Source organism: Sander vitreus, chromosome 14 (genome assembly GCF_031162955.1).
Source record: "Sander vitreus isolate 19-12246 chromosome 14, sanVit1, whole genome shotgun sequence".
In the NCBI taxonomy this organism is placed as follows: domain Eukaryota; kingdom Metazoa; phylum Chordata; class Actinopteri; order Perciformes; family Percidae; genus Sander; species Sander vitreus.
This window is the reverse complement of record NC_135868.1, coordinates 5,933,374-5,953,541: the sequence shown is the minus strand read 5'-3', so window position 1 is coordinate 5,953,541 and position 20,168 is coordinate 5,933,374. Positions and strand designations below refer to the sequence as shown.

Here is a 20,168-nt window from a genome sequence, read left to right as displayed (position 1 = left end):
TTTTTTTAAACTTTTTGTTCTTAGTTAAAGCAGTATTTATGAGCCACTGGAAGGAAATGTCGTTGATATGTGCTCTGTGTATGTACAGTTGAATGACAATAAAAAGCGATCTATCTATCTAAAAGCTATCTAGTTCAAACTTGTTTTCAGAACCTCAGAAGAAGGAACATTAAGTCGTAATTGGTCACAATTTATAAACTCAGCAAAAAAAGAAACGTCCCTTTTTTCAGGACACTGTATTGTAAAGATAATTCTGTAAAAATCCAAATAACTTACAGATCTTTATTGTAAAATATGTAGCCAATGTTTTCCATACTTGTCCAATGAATCATAAACAATCACTGAACATGCACCTGTGGAACGGTCGTTACACACTAAAAGCGCACAGATGGTAGGCAATTAAGGTCACAGTTTAAAAAACTCAAAAAAACACTAAAGAGACCTTTCTACTGACCCCTGAAAAACGCCACAGAAAGATGCCCATGGTCCCTGCTCATCTGCGTGAACGTGCCTGAGGCATGAGGACTGCAGATGTGGCGAGGGCAATAAATTGCAATGTCCGTACTAAGACAGCGCTACAGGGAGACAGGAAGGACAGCTGATCGTCCTCGCACAGGCAGACCACGTGTAACAACACCTGCACAGGGTCGGTACATCTGAATTTCACACCTGCGGGACAGGTACAGGATGGTACAACAAGACAGGTACAACAACAAACTGCCCGAGTCACACCAGGAGAGCACAACCCCTCCATCAGTGCCCAGACTTTCCGCAATAGGCTGAGAGATGCTGGATTGAGGGCTTGTAGGCCAGTTGTAAGGCAGGTCCTTACTAGACATCACTGGCATCAACGTCGCCTATGGGCACAAACCCACCTTTGCTGGACCAGACAGGACTGGCAAAAGTGCTCTTCACTGACGAGTCACGGTTTTGTCTCACCAGGGGCGATGGTCGGACTCTCGTCGATCGTCGAAGGAATGAGCGTTACACCGAGGCCTGTACTCTGGAGCGGGATCGATTTGGAGGTGGAGGGTCTGTAATGGTCTGGGGCGGTGTGTCACAGGATCATCACACTGAGCTTGTTGTCATTGTAGGCAATCTCAATGCTGTACATTACAGGGAAAACATCCTCCTCCCTCATGTGGTACCCTTCCTGCAGGCTCATCCTGACTTGACCCTCCAGCATGATAATGCCACCAGCCATACCGCTCATTCTGTGCGCGATTTCCTGCAAGATAGGAATGTTAGTGTTCTGCCATGGCCAGCGAAGAGCCCGGATCTCAATCCCATTGAGCACGTCTGGGACCTGTTGGATCAGAATGAAAAACATTTTCAAGACCAAATCATCAGAAATATTAAAGTGAAGAGTTTCTGAAGAAACCCGCTTATCTGTAAATGTATTTGTGTATTTCTTGACTTCAGCACAGAGATTATTAGGACGTCTTGAATGGAATCTTCTTCTGTTTGATTCTGTGTGCAGGAAAATAAGATAGTTGAGTGATTTCTAGAACTGTGTAGAGACGTAACGATGCAGCGTCAATCTGTTAAAGATCCATAGAACTGGGTCAAGATTACAACTGGTTGAGATTCTTCTCTAAATGTCCTAAAGGTCCTAATCTACTTTAGATTTCACTTCTTTGACTTCAGACGTTACTACGGGTTTTTACTTTATTTATGTCAAGAGATTTTATTTTTATTTGAAGATTTATTTCTAGTTATTTTGAGATGGGATTTGTTTTAAAAATCTAATTATTACATTGTTTATTAAGTAATTTTTGTTATTTGAGATAAAATACAATTTCAGTTCTATTTTTGATAAGAGGACACATCTGTTGTTTTGTAGTTTATATAAAGGAATATTTCCCAGTCATTTATCTGCAGCTCGTTCTGTTAACACATCGAGAGAAAATCATATCCTGAACTTAAAATCGTGAATCGGATCGTGAGTTTAGTGCGTCGTTACATCCCTAGTTATATAAAAACTGACATTATTACGTTCATATTTTCTTACAGTGACTCGCTCTATGAAGTATTTCTACACTGCGTCTTCTGGAGTCCCAAACTTCCCAGAGTTTGTGGCTGTTGGATTGGTTGATGACGTTGAGATGGTTCACTATGACAGTAACACCAAGAGAGCAGAACCCAAACAGGACTGGATGAGCAGAGTCACAGAAGATGATCCTCAGTACTGGCAGAGATGAGCTTGCTGTGCGTCAACAGCAGGTCTTCAAAGCCAGTATTGAAAATAATAAGCAGTACTTCAACCAAAATGGAGGTTTGTTTATGTTTCACTTTCTACTAATAAAATGTTGTTTATATTTTCATCCTTTTATTTTAGTAAAAACACACACACACACACACACACACACACACACACACACACACACACAGATTAAACCGTTTGATTTTCGTGGCTGAAACACAGTCCAACTCAACAGAAACATTACTGAGACTGAGTTGACTGGATGCTGCTATACTACACTGATCCAGTGTTTCTGTCCATCCCATAATAAGCAGCAGAGACCATTATCACTTTATCTCCACTAGATTAGATCAGAATAAGTGGAGTGAAGCGGCCACAGTGAGCTGGTCCAGAAGAACTCTCCTGCAGGAAACCAGTTCATCCCAACAGTTTGACAAACACACAGCTGATAGAGGAACATTACTGCCTGGTTTCTTAAACTACGGAGCAGGGGGCCTGTAAACTGGACGCAGGCTGCACCTGCTGGGTCCTCATATGAGAGGAGGAGCAGGATGTTTTAATGAAGCTGCTGACAGGAGCGCACGCTGAATGTCTCCTTCACATCTCAGGTTTAAAAGGTTCAACAGCCCCACTCGACTGTACTGACCTCAGTCTGGACATCCCATAATATATATAGAAATATAGAAGAACTACAGATTAGATGAACTTTACTGGACCACAGTGTGTCTGTGTCTAATAAACATTTATAGTGCTGAAACAATCAGTCAGTTACTACATCTGGTGATTACAGAATATTGATCCATCATCAACAAGATCATTAGAATCAGATCATTATTTAAGTCTTTTATCAAGAAAAAAAGTCAAATATTTTGTAGTTTCAGTTTCTCAAATATGATAATGTTCTGCTTTTCTCTGTTTAATATCATTTAATATGAAATAGTGTTGTGTTGATCAGACAGAAGAAACTATTAGATTTCATAAACATTTATTTAAATGTATCAAAAATACTGTCCTTACATAATCAATAATGACAAAAAAATAATTATTAGTTTGAGTTATCAAATGTTAACAGATGACTGACTCACACTCTCTCTCTCTCTCTCTCTCTCTCTCTCTCTCTCAGGTGCCCACCTCATCCAGAGGATGTACGGCTGTGAGTGGGATGATGAGACTGGAGAGGTTAATGGTTTTATGCAGTGGGGTTATGATGGAGAAGACTTCATATCATTTGACCTTAAGACAGAGACGTGGATCGCTCCAATACAGCTTTGTATAAACACTACCTGACCCAGGAGTGTCCTGAGTGGGTGAAGAAGTATCTGAACTATGGGAGGAGCTCTCTGCTGAGAACAGGTAGAATCACATGACCTGATGGAGTTTAATGGACACAACAATGTTAACATTTCTTCTTGTGTTTCTAACCAACAGTAACATCACAATAAATATTAAACAACAGAGACCCACTTTGTCTCAGTTTACACACATTTTCTCTCATGTTCTCACTTCTCTTCATCTCTCTGCCTTTCTCTCCTCTTTGTATTTATCACCACTCTTCTTAACTTTTTTCTCTCTCTTTCTTTCTGCTTTGTTTCTGTTTGTCTCAGTTTGTCTCTCTGTCTCTTTCTGTCTTTCTCACACTCCCTGTCCTCCCTTTTTAATCTATCTCACCTCCCTTTTTTACACTTCAGTGAGGTTTATTTGCATTTCATAAAAGATGCATTTAAAATACATGACATCAAACAGGAATGAGAATATTAATCTCCAGTAAATAATAATAAAGTCTTTGTCTTCACTGTGCAGATCTTCCCTCAGTGTCTCTCCTCCAGAAGTCTCCCTCCTCTCCAGTCAGCTGCCACGCTACAGGTTTCTACCCTGACAGAGCCATGATGTTCTGGAGGAAAGATGGAGAGGAGCATCATGAGGACGTGGACGTCGGAGAGACCCTCCCCAACCACGATGGATCCTTCCAGATGAGTGTTGACCTGGACCTTTAATCAGTCCCAGCTGAAGACTGGAGGAGGTACGACTGTGTGTTTCAGCTCTCTGGTATGAAGGACGACATCATCACCAAACTGGACAAAGCAAAGATCAGGACCAACAGAGGTAAGACTGGAATCAGACATGAGGAAGGAAACACACATTTAGTTTACTCTAACAGTCCTGTACTTCATGTATTTTTATGTGTTGTATGGGAAGTTTTGTTTCCTTAAATGGTTTTGTTGTAAATTTAATCTAGTTAAATAGGGTGTGGCAGAGATATGATGATATAAACCTTGAGATAACAGATATTTGTCAGTCAGTAGAGTTTTTTTTTACTATTTCTAGTGAGAAAGTCATCCTTTGGTTCTCTGGTTGGCTCAGATCACCGGGGGCAACACTGCAAATCAGTCAGCAACATCAGTCAGTCAGCAACATCAGTCAGTCAGCAACATCAGTCAGTCAGCAACATCAGTCAGCAACATCAGTCAGCAACATCAGTCAGCAACATCAGTCAGCATCATCAGTCAGTCAGCATCATCAGTCAGTCAGCATCATCAGTCAGTCAGCAACATCAGTCAGTAAGCAACATCAGTCAGTCAGTCAGCATCATCAGTCAGTCAGCAACATCAGTCAGTCAGCAACATCAGTCAGTCAGCAACATCAGTCAGTCAGCAACATCAGTCAGTCAGCAACATCCAGAAACATGCACAGATTGTGCGAAATGTCCCCGGAGGTGTAAATGTTCTCTAGCTGTCTTCCTCCTGGTGATACATTGGACTGCACACACAGCTGAGATTCTAAAAGGGTTGTGTGATGTTTTCAGCTTCACAGCTCACTGAAATATTCTTGTAAATATCTTGTAATATGTGCTAGTATTTTGGGACGAGGGAAGTTTTCTCTCTTAGTTTTGTAAAGCAAAAAGCGATGAATGTTGAATGAAGTTGCCTTGCTATTTCTTTCATTTTATATTGGTGTTTTGCTTTTTAAATAAAGTGCCCAATACTCCAAATGTCTGTCTCTTTTTGTGAACATCTGTGACTGTAGCTATAATTATATGAATATTGCCTGAGTATCCACTAGTGTCACAGAGACTAAATGAATGTTGGTCTGACCTAAACTAAAGAGCCAGAAGAACAAAAATAATTCTTTACAAATAACTATAGGACGAATTAGACTTTTCACATGACAAGAAAACACATGGGATAACTTTGTTTGTTTCAGGCCTCTTTTGTAAAACATTTTTGCTTTCTCTCTCATATCTCCTTTCTCTAATAATACGTTAAAATTTTGTGTTTCTCACAGGAGGTATATAATCTTGTTTATGAAAAATAGAGCAAAAAAAAATGTTTAAAACTACTGATTCCTATTACTTACAATTTCTTATTGTGTGTTTTTATTTGATTGTGTATAAGACCACTCTCTCAGCTATGATTCAGGCTGCACATGTGGTGCTTCCCCTGTAGAAACCATAGACTGTAAATATTATATATTATTATTATATTCATATTTACAATCTTTGGTTGAAACCTGTTGCACTGAAATCCGCCCAGCAACTGATGACATTACAACGGACAGGAAATTCTCCAGTTCTGTGGCTCCTTCAAATCAACTCTATTTTTCTAAATATATGTAATGTGCTGTAGGTTATACATACAGTAAAGAATACCCCAAATACATGCTATATATCATTAATATAGCCCTGATAAAATGGTGCCAAAAATAAACAGAAAAATAAATGTAGTCATATATTTAACTTCTAGCATCCTGTGAGCTTCACAGAGAAAACAAACATCCTCACACACCTGTAAAGATGAAATGGATTGACCTTTTTTCATGAAGCCCAAAAATACCTCAATAGACCATTTTCACAGCAGACATGTTGACATGTCATAGTAGGAAAAAGCACAGGTGTATTCAAAACCATTAATGATGGCTGCATTCCACTTAGGAGAGGCCCTGGTATTGTGCATGCTGACTCACTGAAATAGCTCACTGGGACACGATTGAGCCATCGTTAAGGTTATCAATCTCAGCTGTGCTTTTCCTACTATGACAAGTCAAAATGTCTGCTGTGAAAAAGGTCCATTGGCAAAACGTGTGGCTGAGTTCTGCAAGGAAACAGTTGACATTACTCTAGCTTACCAATATTATACTTTAAACAATACATTATATAATAAACCAAACTTAAGAATACACATACAGTACATGTGTAAAAAAATAAATACACAGAACCTTCAGTATTAAGATGAATGTATTTGTGAGATACTGTAACAACAGTTATCAGTAATATGATAGCTTTAGAAATCTCACCAAACAGGTTTAGTTGTTGATATGGAAAGGTTTGGTACATCCAGTATGTTTGTGGTGACATTTCACCAGACACTCTGATATTAAAAACAAGTTCTGTAATGTTCAGACGATGCATCTGAAATGTTTCTGCCACAGCCTGATACAGAAACCAAATAAATGTACTACTTTGAAAGTGGGATGACAAGATCATACTGAAGAACTATGTTGTTGACAGTATACAAGGACAGAGACATGAAGAACTGGAATATTATATTTTACACATCACCCACGAGTCATGTATCATCATCATCAAAAAAATATTTATTTGCGTATTCAGTGATATACTGAATTACTCCCATGAGTTTTGTACGTGACACTTTATATCATAAAGCAACATAATGTCAGTCAGGTCAATCATTAGAGGACAGGGCAGTGAGTTGAACAACAGTCTTTATTTGGAGCTGTCTTGTATATGTAAGATTATTTTAACAGGATGTCTGGCTAACAAAAACCACCACTGAACCATGTAAGTATCCACATACACAGTACCTGCATTACATAATATAAAGAACAATAACTAAACAAACAGTCCTAAAAATGTAATGACTCTTTGATCTTGCAAAGTTTAGCTTCATGTGTAGCTAAAGAAATGGTTTTACGTAGCATTTCATGGTCTGGCATTTCATCGATCCAAAATCAGAAATGGTCCACATACTCCCCTACACACTCTGCTGTAAGATAAAGTTGGGTCTTTCATTTCCAAAATCAAATATTTCAATATATTTTTGAGAAAATATATTGAAATCGTTGCCAAAAGAAAGTTGCATTATTTTGGAAAGGGACGCATCAGTAGACGGTATTCAGAGGGCTGAGGTTGATCTGGGTTTAGGGGTCAAACTTAGAACATTCCCTTCCTGTAGCGGTGGATCAACTCTGATACGTCTTCCTTACACACCTTTATCCAGCCATCCTCCTGCATGTGGTACACTAGAGACACACACACAGACACACACACACACACACAGATGAGCACACATACACACATTATAACTACAAATGTACACAGACAAATATGTCATTTTACCCTTTTCAAGTGCTCACAGACCACAGCTTTATATATTTAAGGACCATAACATTCTGTTTTTGCTTAATTAAAAAAAGAGACGGGGAAGGACATGCAATATAGCTCCCCGGCCAAACATGAACTGGGTTGCAGTTTTAGTTCATAGGTAGGCTCAATACTTTGACATAATGTTGTTTTTATTTGGCAGTGTTCGTTCATTTCATTTCTCGTTAGTTTTGTGCAGATGACCCTTGTAACAGAGATGAAGTGTGTGGTTTAGGATTGTAGGAGAGCCCTTATTTGTGTGTTGTTTTGTGTCGTTTGGATTATTTATTTTGTATTATCATAACTATTAATGTTTTTTATGTCTTCCATGTTTTCGTGTCTGAGGGCCCTCTGGAGAACTACATGATGCATCTCAAGGAGTTTATCCTCAAATTAAAATTTAAAATATATAAATAAACATACTAAACCGTTGAGGATGATAGGAATGTCATTAGTTTTAAAGGTTTGACGATAGTGATAGATTACAAGTCAGATGATCACCAAAGTGATTACACATCCTCCTAAGGGGGACATACTGTAAATGTGTGAACCAAATTTCATGCTAATCCATCCAAAAGTTGTTAAGATATTTCAACAAAATGTAAACCTCATGGTGGAACTATAGGGAAACTCAGAGGATCAATAAAACCAGTAGGATTCATCCTATAGGAAAAACTTCATGGTAAACACCAACTTAGTATAGTTGTTTAGATTTCAGTCTGGACCAAATAGGACAGACTGACTCACTTTATACTTTACCCACAACCATATCACTAGTGTGGCCAAAAAGAATGTCTTAAATAGAGACACAAAATAGACTTAAATGCAAAATCTAAAAGAAAACATTCCAGAGTGTACTCACTGTTGACCACGCCTCCAGAATAGGCGTCCCTGTGTGTGGCGTGAGTGATGCCCCGACGGCCCAGTTCATACGCCTCCTCAACCGTCATGTCTTCCCGGTAACCGCTGTCCATCACACCGTAGGCGAAACTGCTGCCACAGCCGGTAGAGAACATTTGGCCAGAGAGACGCGTCGCATTATCATCCACATAGTACAGACCGGGGCCCTGGGGAGCACACAGTCATTATATGGTCCTCGTATATGGGAAAGTTTTACATTTAAATTTTTTCATTTACAACTTTTATTTACGGGCCACGGTTTCTGATAAGAATACAGCAGTACTTCCACATAGTGATGTGTCAATAATACCAGTACTAGTCTTTGTGGGTGTTAAATATCAAGTTTCCACCTGACCTGCCTCATTCATGGACTGTCAATCACCACTGAAACCACGCCCCCTTTCCAAACATATATATATATATATATATATATATATATATATAACTACACCCTTCAGGCCTGTGACACTCATTTTCCCTCCAAACAAAGCAGGCAGAACAAAGAGAGGAGTGATGTGAAACGACTTTTTTCGTTGTGTAACACTTATATTTGGTCACATTGAATGTTTTGTCTGAAAGTTGTTTGGTTTATGTTAGATTGCAGAGTGAAATCCTGTTTAAAGTTAAGAGAAACACCAAGTACAGATTGTGGAAGCAGTGCAGACTGTGGATATTGTTACTGAAGTCAAGCTGAATCCAACCTAATTTGTTATGATTGATTGTTCAAGGCTATTTAGATATGTGAGATTTTCTTGATATACTTATTTGTTTAGACAAAATCATCCATCCATCCATCCACCATCTATTATTCACCTGCAACCAGTGTAAACCTTTTTCCCTACATTTACAACAATAAAACCTTGGAACAACACTGGATCCTGAGTTTAAATGTGCACACCACATCAGATGTTCAGTGAACCAACACCATCAGCACTTAAGAGTTTTTTTCAGTAGGTAATGTTTTTTAGATTTAATGAGCTGCTTCATCAGTGATAAGATAAGATAGACTTTATTAATCCCACACTGGGGAAATTCCAGTGATGTCTGCAGGGTACGCTTGTATCTTCTAATTTTTTTTCAGGATTGTATACTTGACTCTTAAAGAAATTATACTTAAATGTAATCATTTTGAGATGGCCAACTGGTGGTTTCAGAACCATATGGTACCTTTTATGTGTCATATTGACAATTAGTCCATATTTAAATATGTTTTTGATTTGATATACTGTAAACAATGCAAACATTCCCTCTCTGTTTGAATCACTCTTTGTTAATTGCTTTTGTTGTAAATGTTTGTTATCTAAATGGTGTCTATGTTTTAGTTTTTACTGACGAAAGCCACGTGAATATATAATGTAAATTATCGTCATCGAGCGTCATTAATGGTAATTAGAAATAATGATAACATACCTGTCATGGTTGTGGTTTTCTTTTGTAGTTTTATTGTGTTAATGTATTCCCTGTTTCCTTGTTGTTTCCTGTCTCGTGTGTTTCTGTATTATCTATGTTTTACCATGTGTGTATGTTTTATGCTTATGTTTCCTGTTTTACTTTGTAGTGTGTTTCTTTACTTCCTGCCTTGTGTGATTTCCCGCCTCTGTGATTGCCTGCCCCGCCCTGATGTTGTCCACCTGTTCATCAGCCCTTCACCTGTCTCTCGTTACTACCCTCGTTACGTTGTGTATTTAGTCTCTGTGCGCGCTTGTCAGACCGTTGTCTTCTCTCCCTGTTCATTCCCTGCGTTTGCGCCTTCCTGGTTGTTGTGGCCTTCTGTTTATCTAATGGATTTTGTTTTTGGTCTTTGTTTTGCCTGCCTGCCTGCCCTTAGGACACCTTCAGTTTGTAAGCCTTTTTGTTTAATAAAATCTTTTACTCTGCCTGCTGCCTCCTCGTCACTACTCTGCATTTTTGAGTCCAAGCCTCACAAACCCTGACAACACCAGCATCACTTTTTTATAATACAGCCATATTACAGTAACAGGAAAAATAAAACCTCCAAATTACATAAACATCCAGCCCCACCTCTACACTCCCCTGGCTTGTACTGAAAACCACAACATGGTAATGTTTTCAGTAGGACTCCCACACACATACACATACACATCCACAACCACACACACAGCTCACCTCTTTGTCCCATCCACAGATCATGCTTCCCATGGAGAGGCCCATGCCTCTGTAACCCAGCATCATGTTACACAGCAGCTTGGAGGCTGCAGCCACAGAGATCCTCTGGTTGTTCCTCAGCCTGTACAGCCTGGATGAAATATTAAAACAAAGTACCAATACATTCATAAGCAAAACACTTGACAAATCAGTCAGTCCTGCAGGTGGTCCAGGTTGGTCTGAACTTGGGCTGCAAACACTGAAAATAGATACTCATGATACTCCTACTTTTATGCATGTTTTTCATTTAAAAAAAATTTGTGATAAAATGACAAATGTCCTGTAAACCTGAATTAGCCTTATTGTAATTAAGTAATTAAGTTTTATAATACTGACTGCAACATGTATGTTTTCATATGAACTCCACGTAGGAGTGGTCCCAGTTAGCCCAGGCGGGATTCAAACCCCGGACCAAAAGCTACCTCCATCCTGGGAAGTCACAATCCTAACCCCTGAACCTCTTTGTGTCACCCAAAAAGAATAAACTGAAGGACAAAAGGGATTGGCCGACAATAGGACAAATATTCAAAACACTGAATAACAGACCTGCATTCTTTAGCCAGGAGTCTCTCCCAGTACTGGCAGTCTGCAGCGCTGCCCGACATGGTGCCCAGCAGGTACGGGTTGATCTCTATGACCTTGTTGACATCGTTGGATGCTGCAGAGCCGTGACACATTTGGGAGAAGGAGACATTCAGTGACCAAGATTATAGTTTGACGCATGTCAACACTATGAAGTAGAAACTTGGTTACACTTGTTGCCTTATTTACATTTTTTCTGACCATTTAGTTCACGGTCCCTAAATTTTACATTTCAAAGCTCCCCACCCCCTTGAGACCTCTGTTCCTAAAGTTGATGGAAGTTTTTATATATATATATATATATATATATATATATATATATATATTTATTATATATGATGGTTAGTCAATATGACTGACTGGGTCATATCACTCTATAGCGCCTCTTTACAGAAGCTAATAGTCTGTCAGAATAAACTTTTCCCACATTTTGCCCAATATTCTGTTTAGTTCCATCTTTTCTGATATTTTCCAGGTCAAATAACATTTTCTCCATACTTTTCTAGGCATGCGCATTTACCTAAATAACGGCCAGCTGAGGCTCTGGAGTCCACAGCCACGATGACTCCGTGTCTGAACTTGAAGGCCAGGGTGGTCGTACCGTGGTTCAGGTCTATGGACACACCTCCTTCACGGTTGCAGGATTTGAGAAACCCGGAAGGCTAAAAGAAATCAAAGAAGGGATCTCAGTGGGACGCAAGATGCGTAATAGCCATGGTAATAGCACTGTGTGTGTGTGTGTGTGTGTGTGTGTGTGTGGGTATGTGTGTGTGTGTGTGTGTGTGTGTGTGTGTGTGTGTGTGTGTGTGTGCGTGCGTGCGTGTGCGCGTGTTTGCGTGAGAACACAAGAGTGAAATATCTATCACATTCTAATATCCTTTGACAATAACTCGGGATAGTTAAGATAAATACATGATATAAAGTTTCATAAGACGCAAACCTGGACCACACACTGAGAACCACAGACGCGTAAAATAACTTGAACCACCGCGTCTGACGCGTCATGCTTGTGGCAGGTATACCGGATAAGATTCAGTGCAATTGCTTACCAAAAATTTGGTGAAATAATACTCACGTCTACACCCAGAGGAACAGCAAATTCTTGAGTTTTGGTCCCAAAACTGTAGTGGTTGGTTCGGTCGAAGAGATGCGTCTGTCCTGCTGGAAGAATCTGCCCCCGGAGTTCAGAATAAGGCTTAAAACCAGTTACTTGTAAAAGAGCCATTATGTATAAAAGTGTACTGACTATATTCTAAATATATTCTATACTTTAGGGTTAAAGTTTCCAAAATGACGAAGGCGACTAACAAAGCGTCAAGGATAATTTCCTTGTACGTGACGCGAAGAATTCGAAAGTGAAAGGGTTTCAATTAAAAACTAGTTCATTGTCCTGCCCTCTGAAAAAAATAACATTCAAAATAAGTCAGCAACACAAAATGTGTGCGCAACTATTATTCAATATATTTGGCCAATCCTGGCTGTTTTTCGTAACTTAAAAAGGTCATTGATCAAAATAAAAAATAACCAAGACTCCGTAAATAAAAAAAAAAGATGGCTCAAAACCCGCATAAACCAATAGGAGAGCACTATATTTGTCTCGTCATCAGTTTCTAAGCGGAAAAGCATCACTCAGGTTTGGGAAAGCCAGCAGAGGTTTGCATAGTTCATCATTATAGAAATACACAATCTAATGCAGTCCAGTTAACGACATATTATGACATATAAATTAACATAATATGCAGCCGCTTATAAGTCTTTCTGTTTATTGGTTTATCATCAGCTGTTTGGGGCCATCACATATTTCAGTTAGTAAATAATTAGACTACAAAACATGAAAATAAATTAAGCAACAGGGGTCAAATAGAATTTAATTCAATGAGCTTCCTTTATTTTTTTATTCCATATTGTAAAAACATGTTACAGTCTTTATGGCCTAGCAGTGTCTCTGCTTACTGTAGTAACCTGTTAAGTATTTCTAAACTACTTCACATCAGAGTGAAGCATAGCAGCAGAGTAGAAACCATGATTACAATGTTAATCACATGTCTGAGATGTTTCACTACTTATATATAAAAAACTAGTGACTGAAAATGTAATCAAATTAAAGACGTTTTCATTTTGCTGCTAATTGTTGTGGTGTTACATGGTGTGATTCTGCCTCAGGCTGTATCCATCCGCTGCATGGACTCCTGCACAACCTCCAGCTTTAAGCGGACTACTTTCTCTGTCAGAACCGGTGTTGTGCCTGGACGGTATTTGTATTTAGTTTTCCTAGGAGAGAGGGAGAGATAGATAGATAGATTTGACAAATGTGGAGTTAACCCATGTTTGACACTGAATCAGAAAACCTAGGCACTATAAATATACTGTCGTGTCTTTACATGGCTGAAGCTTGATCAATTACAGTTTGGTTTCATAGACATATGTATATATTAATGGAGGTTTCAATCTTGACATTCAATTGTGTTTAAAGTGGTTACTTGTTTAAGAATTAAAAAGCTTAAGGGTTAGGTCACAATTCAGCACATACAAAGTTAATGCATAGGCCCACTGCCAGGGACAGACTAAAGATATTCACTACTCACTGAGGACATTTGATTTGCAGACATGTTTTGACATAAAATGTCTTCTTTTAAGAATCTGTCCAGAGAGCAGATCTTAAATAAAGTCCTACTCATGCTGGCCTACCTGTTGTCTTTGTACTCTGACACCTGGTAGGGTCTAATGTAATCCACTCCTTGTCTGGTGATGACGCAGATGTCGATGTTGTTGCCTGAGCCGAGGTCACTCATGATGCCCGCGTGGATGGCAAGACGCACCAGCTCCTTCGCCTCCTCCAGCTGAGACAGTTAAGAGGAATCAGGGAAATGAAGGAGACAGGGACAAACAGCGACATACAGAACATGAAGGAGAAGGGGCACTCATCGTTTTTAATTCCATTGTTCCCAATGCCTACACAATCTTTCAGTTTTTTTTATTTGGTAATAGATCCAATTCAAATGGAGAGAACAAATTATTTTTTTTTAAACATTTTCTCAACTGTTTACATAATCTAGAAGCTTATTTGGCCAACAGCCCTGCCACATTCATTCAATTAAAGATGCCCAAAAGTACCTGGAATAATTTTTTTGAATATGTCTAAATGGTCACGACTAATGTTCATAATCGCGATATGTTACAACAGCTGTCCAGGTGGCGTACCTCCATGTCGGGTTTGAACCCATCCTCTAGAATCCCGAGAGCAGCCAGATCACCAGATCCTGCATGGACACAAAGTGAAGTCAGACAAAACACACTGGATGTAGTCTGAGTGAATAAAATGCATAACAGCAGCTAATTAAAATGTATAACTTACCGTATACTGGTAAAATGTAGAATAATAAAGTCATAACCTCTTTCATATAACACAGAACGTGTTTTGATATGATCTGGCATTGATAGTTCATCTATATAAATATTTCAAACAGTCTTTTTTTTTAAACACATTTTATGTATTTTATACACAAAATAACACATTTCAACATTACGAACGAGGCTCAGGTGGTAATAGCCAACATGATGCATCACAGAAACTTCAATAACAAAGAATCTAAAAACGGATGTCACAGTAACAGTGCTGCCAACACTTATAGAATAGAGTTAGGTCACATACCCATTGAAAGGTAAGGCACCTTATTCACACTCCCATAAGGCCCCACAGTGTACAGGTGGTTCCCAGTGCAATCTACTCCTCCCAGTATAAGATTGGCACCAATTTGGCCATGATACCTGAGGGGGTGCAAAGATCAAAACAGGGGAAGCCTGATTAACACTACAGTTATTTTAATGGACTGTGAGTTACATGTTTCATTAATTCACACACCTCTAGATATAGGTACATGTGCGTGTGCAACACAAACCTGTACAACATATCCTGTAGTATGCTGACGGCCATGACGACACGAGGGTTCCTCCCGCTGTTCAGAGAGAAGATGGTCAGGTTGGAGGAGAGAAGATCTGTGGTCTTCTCTGTATCTGCTGCTGTACCTGCTCCACAACAACTACGGAGAGAAAAAATCAAAAAATTAATTTGTAAGTCAGAGAGGGAAAGATTAATGAGAAGAGAAGGAGAGAAAAGTTAAATGATGGTTTCTTTCTTGAGCCACTATTTCCCTTCAACAAGAAATCCAGCATACAAAGGACAGATCGACGAATTTCTTCTTACACAGCAGCCTCAACAGCCCAGAATGCAATACAACCACAACTTGCAACTTGGGCAATCTGTCATCGGCAACATGTTACTTTGTTTAAGTCTCTCTTCAGTAGATTTTGAACATAAAGTCACTACAGGACTGTTTACTTTCCAGCCATAACTGTTCTTATGTGGCAAACCTTAATACTTAATACAACATCACTGTAGGGCATTCTGGGATATGTAGGTAAAGGAGGCAGTTTATGGTGAAATGTGCAGTGCACCAAAAAAGAAAATTGCACTTAATTGCAAAACAACTGGAATTGCATTGGACATCATAGACTGATTATGATGAGAGTATTTTAAAGCTACATTTCTCCGCTCATTAGACTTACTATATATTTGGAGCGATGTAATGGATCTTTGCGCACATCTTGTCTGCCACCACTTCACTGGAGGTAGCTCTTGTGTCTGCTCCCAGCACCACCCCCATCCTGCACACACAGACACACACACACACACACACACACACACACAGACACACACACACACACACACACACACACACACACACACACACACACACACACACACACACACACACAGACACACACACACACACACACACACACACACACACACACACGCACACAGATTAGTGGGATATTAGTTTATTGCGCACATTTTATACAGCTACCCTTTGGTTGCCGTTGGGCAAAGCATTAAAATCGCAGTTGCTCTAGTGTGAAAATGTGTGGAATGGACTGTGCAATGCATTGCATTTGTTGTTATCAAAGTTATGCATTGTGACAATGCAGGTGTGAACAGGGACTTTATAAAAACGTTCCCTGTTGTGTTCAGTGATGCACTGATGGAAGGTAAATGAAAAAAATGTAAAGAATCTAATTTATAGTTCATGGACTAAAGTAACTGTTTTGGTTCATTAATGTTTTAACAGTGCGGTTTAAACAGCTTTATACTCACCTTGAACACCACTCCTGCTATGGTGGTGCCTGTTTTCATAGGTTTAGGTGTCTGTCCTCCATCAAAAAGACCCTCTAATGCAGCATTTCTACAGAGATGGAGAGAGAGAGGGAGGAGGGGGGTAACAGGGGGTCAACTGATGAATATATGTTATAGACATAATAGAGAACACATCATCGCTATATTGTCTCACTGATCAAAGTGTTAAACAACCAGGAAAAAGTTACTTTCGCTTTTTGATCGCGGTGAAAGCTTAGTGTAACCAACAATTTGATTGATTTTTTTTTCATTATTGATACAGTCTGCTGTTGAGAAAACATACAAAGAAGCTCATACCTTGACGTGTTGTCGAAATTAAACCCAGCTGCAGGAGTTTCGAGGACATTTGATAGCGCCATACTGGGTCTGACTGCGGCTTCTCTGCGCGTCTCAATGCGCCTGAGGTCGCTGTTCTGAGCGTCGCCTCTCCTTCTTCTCTTTCGGTTTTGGAGTGAAAATGGAGAAACGCTGCATGGACTCACAAGTCAAAGGAGTCAGCACAGGGGTGAGTAAATCCGCACCGGTTCACTTATATTTATCTACTGAAGCAGCACCAAAGATATTAAGCGAAAACTGATCGATAACTGATTTCGCGGATGAACAGGTGATGATGTACGTGAATAGTAACCAGACACAAAGTGAAAAGACATCGACTGGACATTTCGTGTGTTTTATTATCAGTAGGCCTATATTGGTTACATGTTAGCTCTGAAGTTTAATTTTTACATTTCTATAAAAGTATCGACTGGCTACACTTTCATTTTCAGTTAATATCCTCTTAAAAACAATTCCTTCTCAGAACTCTAAATCCCAGAATTCATAGCTTCGTTCAGTCTGCTGAATGGACACGAAGCCATAAGCAATAATACATGTCTGTGATGCTGTATAACTTAGTGTTGTACTTTTTTGGCTTAATACATCTACACACCAACAACCACACTCTGTTGTCTCCTCCTCCCGCAGACCACCATCCTGGCTGCTACTTTTGATGGAGGGGTCGTGATTGGGTCAGATTCCAGGGCTTCCATTGGAGGGTGAGGGTGTTGTGACATTACACTGAAGTTGCCTTGTTGTTGAACACGTTAATAAAGAACAGGGACTGCTTTATAACATTCATGATAAAAAAAAAAAAAAATCTACAAATTCAAGTTGATACACAGGAACAAAACTCTGAAATAGGTTGATGTGTTGAACAATGTATTATACGGATAGGCTATACTTTTCACTTCTACTACACAATTCAGAGGGAACTATTGTACTTTTTTCATTTTTTGACAGATAGTTACTTTACAAATTAGGATTTTGCATAAATGCATTAACATACAGTAAGCTTATAAATATAACGAATAAAGGTGTATAAACTGTAATGTAAAAACTACCTAACGGTATATAAAGCAATTAAAATGAACTCCAGCTCAACTTACATCAGTAAAATGCTGCTTACACATTGATGCGACAGGAATAATAATCCAATTATAAACTACATCAAATATAACAGTTATAGGGGACATTTGTCTTCATTAAGTACTTTTACGTTTGAAACACTGAGCACATTTTGGAAACAAGGACATTTAAAAGTGTACATTCAGAAATCTTAACCTGAATGAGAGGGTATTATTTGGCTGAATGGTGAATAGTCCGTAACTACATTATTGGTTTGGAAGCATGTGCAGGACCTTAATATATTATGATGAGTTTATTGTCTTAATGATCGCACTTCTGAGCCGTCAGAGCTGCAATTATGTATGTAGGTTATCTGAAAAGTCTCTCTGCACTATGGCTATGTTCATCCTCTCTTTGTCTCTCTTTTCAGGGAATATGTATCATCTAAGACAATCAACAAGGTGATTCAGGTTCATGACCGGATCTTCAGCTGCATGGCTGGCTCACTCGCAGATGCTCAGGCCGTCACCAAGGCTGCAAAGTTCCACCTGTCCTTCCACAGGTGCCAAACACTCACATTAATACATTGGCACATATTAGCACGCACACACACACACACACACACACACACACACGCACGCACGCACACACACACACACACACACACACACACACACACACACACAGAAATATTCATCTAATTTTTACATCACATTGAAATAAGGTTTTATTAATCCCACTGGTTATTTGGGTTATTTTCATTCAGCCATTCTCTTCATGACTCCCAGGTGAAGACAGTTATACATACACAGTTGTGTGCATGCAAACTAACACATACCCTGCATGCTTTAACAGTCTCAGACACACACACACACACACACACACACACACACACACACACACACACACAAACACATACTAGATTTAAAGTCTATTTTACTTTTAACAGCACAAACTTAAAAAGGTGATCTTTCTCGATTCCCTCCTAATCCATAGTGTCCAGATGGAGACCCCTCCACTGGTGATAGCAGCAGCCTCGGTGCTAAAAGAACTGTGTTACAAAAACAAAGACGAGCTGCAGGCCGGCTTCATCACAGCAGGTTGGGACAGGAAGAAAGGACCACAGGTAGGTAGTGGTTGTGAAGACAGTCCAACATTCTCCACCTTTCAGCATATAGCTGCATTACTGATAATCTCCATCCTTCTCCAGGTGTACGTCGTGTCTCTGGGCGGGATGTTAATCAGTCAGCCAGTTACCATCGGTGGCTCAGGCAGCACTTACATCTACGGTTATGTCGACGCCAAATACAAACCCAACATGAGCAAAGAGGAATGCCTACAGTTTGCAACTAATGGTACTGTTGTATTATTTTACTTACGTAGTCTACCCAAACCACATAAGTTTGTACCTGTTTTGTCAGGAAGTTTATATCCGGATTTGAGAAAGTGTTTTGGGGGAAATTGGTTTGTGATTCTCCCAAACGTAATGATTATGTACAGGAATGTAGCAGAAAATGAGAAAAGATTTGCACAATGATATGCCGCTTACGGTCTTCAGCAGCATACAGAGATTTCTCAGTTGTAAACTGAAATGAGAGGTTGGATTTATTTTCCGTGAGAAGAGTTTAGACTTTAATCAGAAGAGGAGGTTATTCAGTATTCAAAGATCTGCAGTGTTGTATATTGTCTACACCTTTTTTATTACAAGAAAGCTTTGGTTTGCAATATAACATTGTTGTTGACTCAGTAGTTGTAGTTGTATAAATGTTACAAACTTAATGTCTGTGATTGTTCATCTCTTTCTTTTTGTTCCTATCTTCCTCCTCTCCTCTCCTCTGTCCCTGTGCTCACAGCTCTTGCTCTGGCCATGGGCAGAGACAACGTCAGCGGGGGCGTGGCTCACCTGGTGGTGGTCACAGAGACCGGGGTGGAGCATGTGGTTGTTCCTGGTGAGAAGCTGCCTAAGTTCCATGATGAGTGACCAATAAAATTGGGATTTAAAAAAAAAAAGTAAATCTTTGAAATCCTTGAGCTACAATTTAATCACTAATTTGTTTTGTATAGGACTGGGGTGTTACAGAATATACAAACACACACCTAAAGGACAAGTCAGACACATGAAAAATAAGTTAGTTGCCTGCTAATGGGAAACTAATGGGAAATAGTTGTGTAAAAACTTTTGCGTCTTAGATGCAGAAAATCTATACCAAACTACAAAATTATATTACAGTTCTTAATAGATAAATATTGCCATTATAATTAAGATTCACTCTGCCTTTTTCTGGGTCCAAATGACGTTTTGTGTGTTTTTTTTAAATGTGTGAAAATATATAAAATTAAAAATTCCAAAACCTCATCTTTCT

General features: G+C 39.2%; 3 protein-coding genes and 2 pseudogenes across 4 annotated transcripts; 3 read left to right on the top strand and 2 right to left on the bottom strand.

Moving 5' to 3' along the window:
• The first annotated feature begins 476 nt into the window (after positions 1 to 476).
• LOC144528430 (uncharacterized) lies at positions 477 to 2,095 on the top strand (annotated as a pseudogene).
• LOC144529267 (BOLA class I histocompatibility antigen, alpha chain BL3-7-like) lies at positions 1,980 to 4,712 on the top strand (annotated as a pseudogene). Its single transcript, XR_013502972.1, has 3 exons — positions 1,980 to 2,275; positions 3,327 to 3,556; positions 4,004 to 4,712. The product of XR_013502972.1 is annotated as a BOLA class I histocompatibility antigen, alpha chain BL3-7-like (transcript).
• A 2,193-nt stretch (positions 4,713 to 6,905) lies between these two features.
• LOC144528429 (proteasome subunit beta type-8-like) lies at positions 6,906 to 12,730 on the bottom strand. The gene is made up of 6 exons (XM_078266981.1): positions 12,304 to 12,730; positions 11,749 to 11,890; positions 11,193 to 11,304; positions 10,608 to 10,737; positions 8,443 to 8,647; positions 6,906 to 7,459 (listed from the first exon to the last, which is right to left on the bottom strand). Exons 1-6 carry the CDS (start codon positions 12,451 to 12,453, stop codon positions 7,371 to 7,373), a joined length of 828 nt encoding a protein of 275 aa, XP_078123107.1. The 5' UTR covers positions 12,454 to 12,730; the 3' UTR covers positions 6,906 to 7,370.
• A 364-nt stretch (positions 12,731 to 13,094) lies between these two features.
• On the bottom strand, positions 13,095 to 16,805 carry LOC144528433 (proteasome subunit beta type-7-like). The gene is made up of 8 exons (XM_078266985.1): positions 16,720 to 16,805; positions 16,370 to 16,471; positions 15,795 to 15,893; positions 15,128 to 15,268; positions 14,881 to 14,996; positions 14,430 to 14,488; positions 13,917 to 14,068; positions 13,095 to 13,499 (listed from the first exon to the last, which is right to left on the bottom strand). The coding sequence occupies exons 1-8, from the start codon at positions 16,779 to 16,781 to the stop codon at positions 13,388 to 13,390; spliced, it is 843 nt and encodes a 280-aa protein (XP_078123111.1). The 5' UTR covers positions 16,782 to 16,805; the 3' UTR covers positions 13,095 to 13,387.
• Positions 16,806 to 16,840: 35 nt separating this feature from the next.
• On the top strand, positions 16,841 to 20,161 carry LOC144528431 (proteasome subunit beta type-6-B like protein). Its single transcript, XM_078266983.1, has 6 exons — positions 16,841 to 16,927; positions 17,386 to 17,456; positions 18,236 to 18,367; positions 18,802 to 18,931; positions 19,016 to 19,160; positions 19,659 to 20,161. The coding sequence occupies exons 1-6, from the start codon at positions 16,880 to 16,882 to the stop codon at positions 19,784 to 19,786; spliced, it is 654 nt and encodes a 217-aa protein (XP_078123109.1). The 5' UTR covers positions 16,841 to 16,879; the 3' UTR covers positions 19,787 to 20,161.
• Positions 20,162 to 20,168: the final 7 nt, after the last annotated feature.

What these genes read in the sequence shown, in the direction of transcription:
- LOC144528431 (XM_078266983.1), top strand. Translation starts at nt 16,880, where the DNA reads ATGGAGAAACGCTGCATGGACTCACAAGTCAAAGGAGTCAGCACAGGG. An exon ending in TCAAAGGAGTCAGCACAGGG is followed by an intron (nt 16,928 to 17,385) that starts GTGAGTAAATCC and finishes CTCCTCCCGCAG; the next exon opens with ACCACCATCCTGGCTGCTAC. An exon ending in TTCCACCTGTCCTTCCACAG is followed by an intron (nt 18,368 to 18,801) that starts GTGCCAAACACT and finishes CCTAATCCATAG; the next exon opens with TGTCCAGATGGAGACCCCTC.
- LOC144528433 (XM_078266985.1), bottom strand. Translation starts at nt 16,781, where the DNA reads ATGGCGCTATCAAATGTCCTCGAAACTCCTGCAGCTGGGTTTAATTTC. An exon ending in AATTTCGACAACACGTCAAG is followed by an intron (nt 16,472 to 16,719) that starts GTATGAGCTTCT and finishes CCATCTCTGTAG; the next exon opens with AAATGCTGCATTAGAGGGTC. An exon ending in CTACAGGATATGTTGTACAG is followed by an intron (nt 14,997 to 15,127) that starts GTTTGTGTTGCA and finishes GCACCCCCTCAG; the next exon opens with GTATCATGGCCAAATTGGTG.
- LOC144528429 (XM_078266981.1), bottom strand. Translation starts at nt 12,453, where the DNA reads ATGGCTCTTTTACAAGTAACTGGTTTTAAGCCTTATTCTGAACTCCGG. An exon ending in CTCAGCTGGCCGTTATTTAG is followed by an intron (nt 11,305 to 11,748) that starts GTAAATGCGCAT and finishes ACGGCTCTGCAG; the next exon opens with CATCCAACGATGTCAACAAG. An exon ending in CTCCTGGCTAAAGAATGCAG is followed by an intron (nt 10,738 to 11,192) that starts GTCTGTTATTCA and finishes TATTTCATCCAG; the next exon opens with GCTGTACAGGCTGAGGAACA.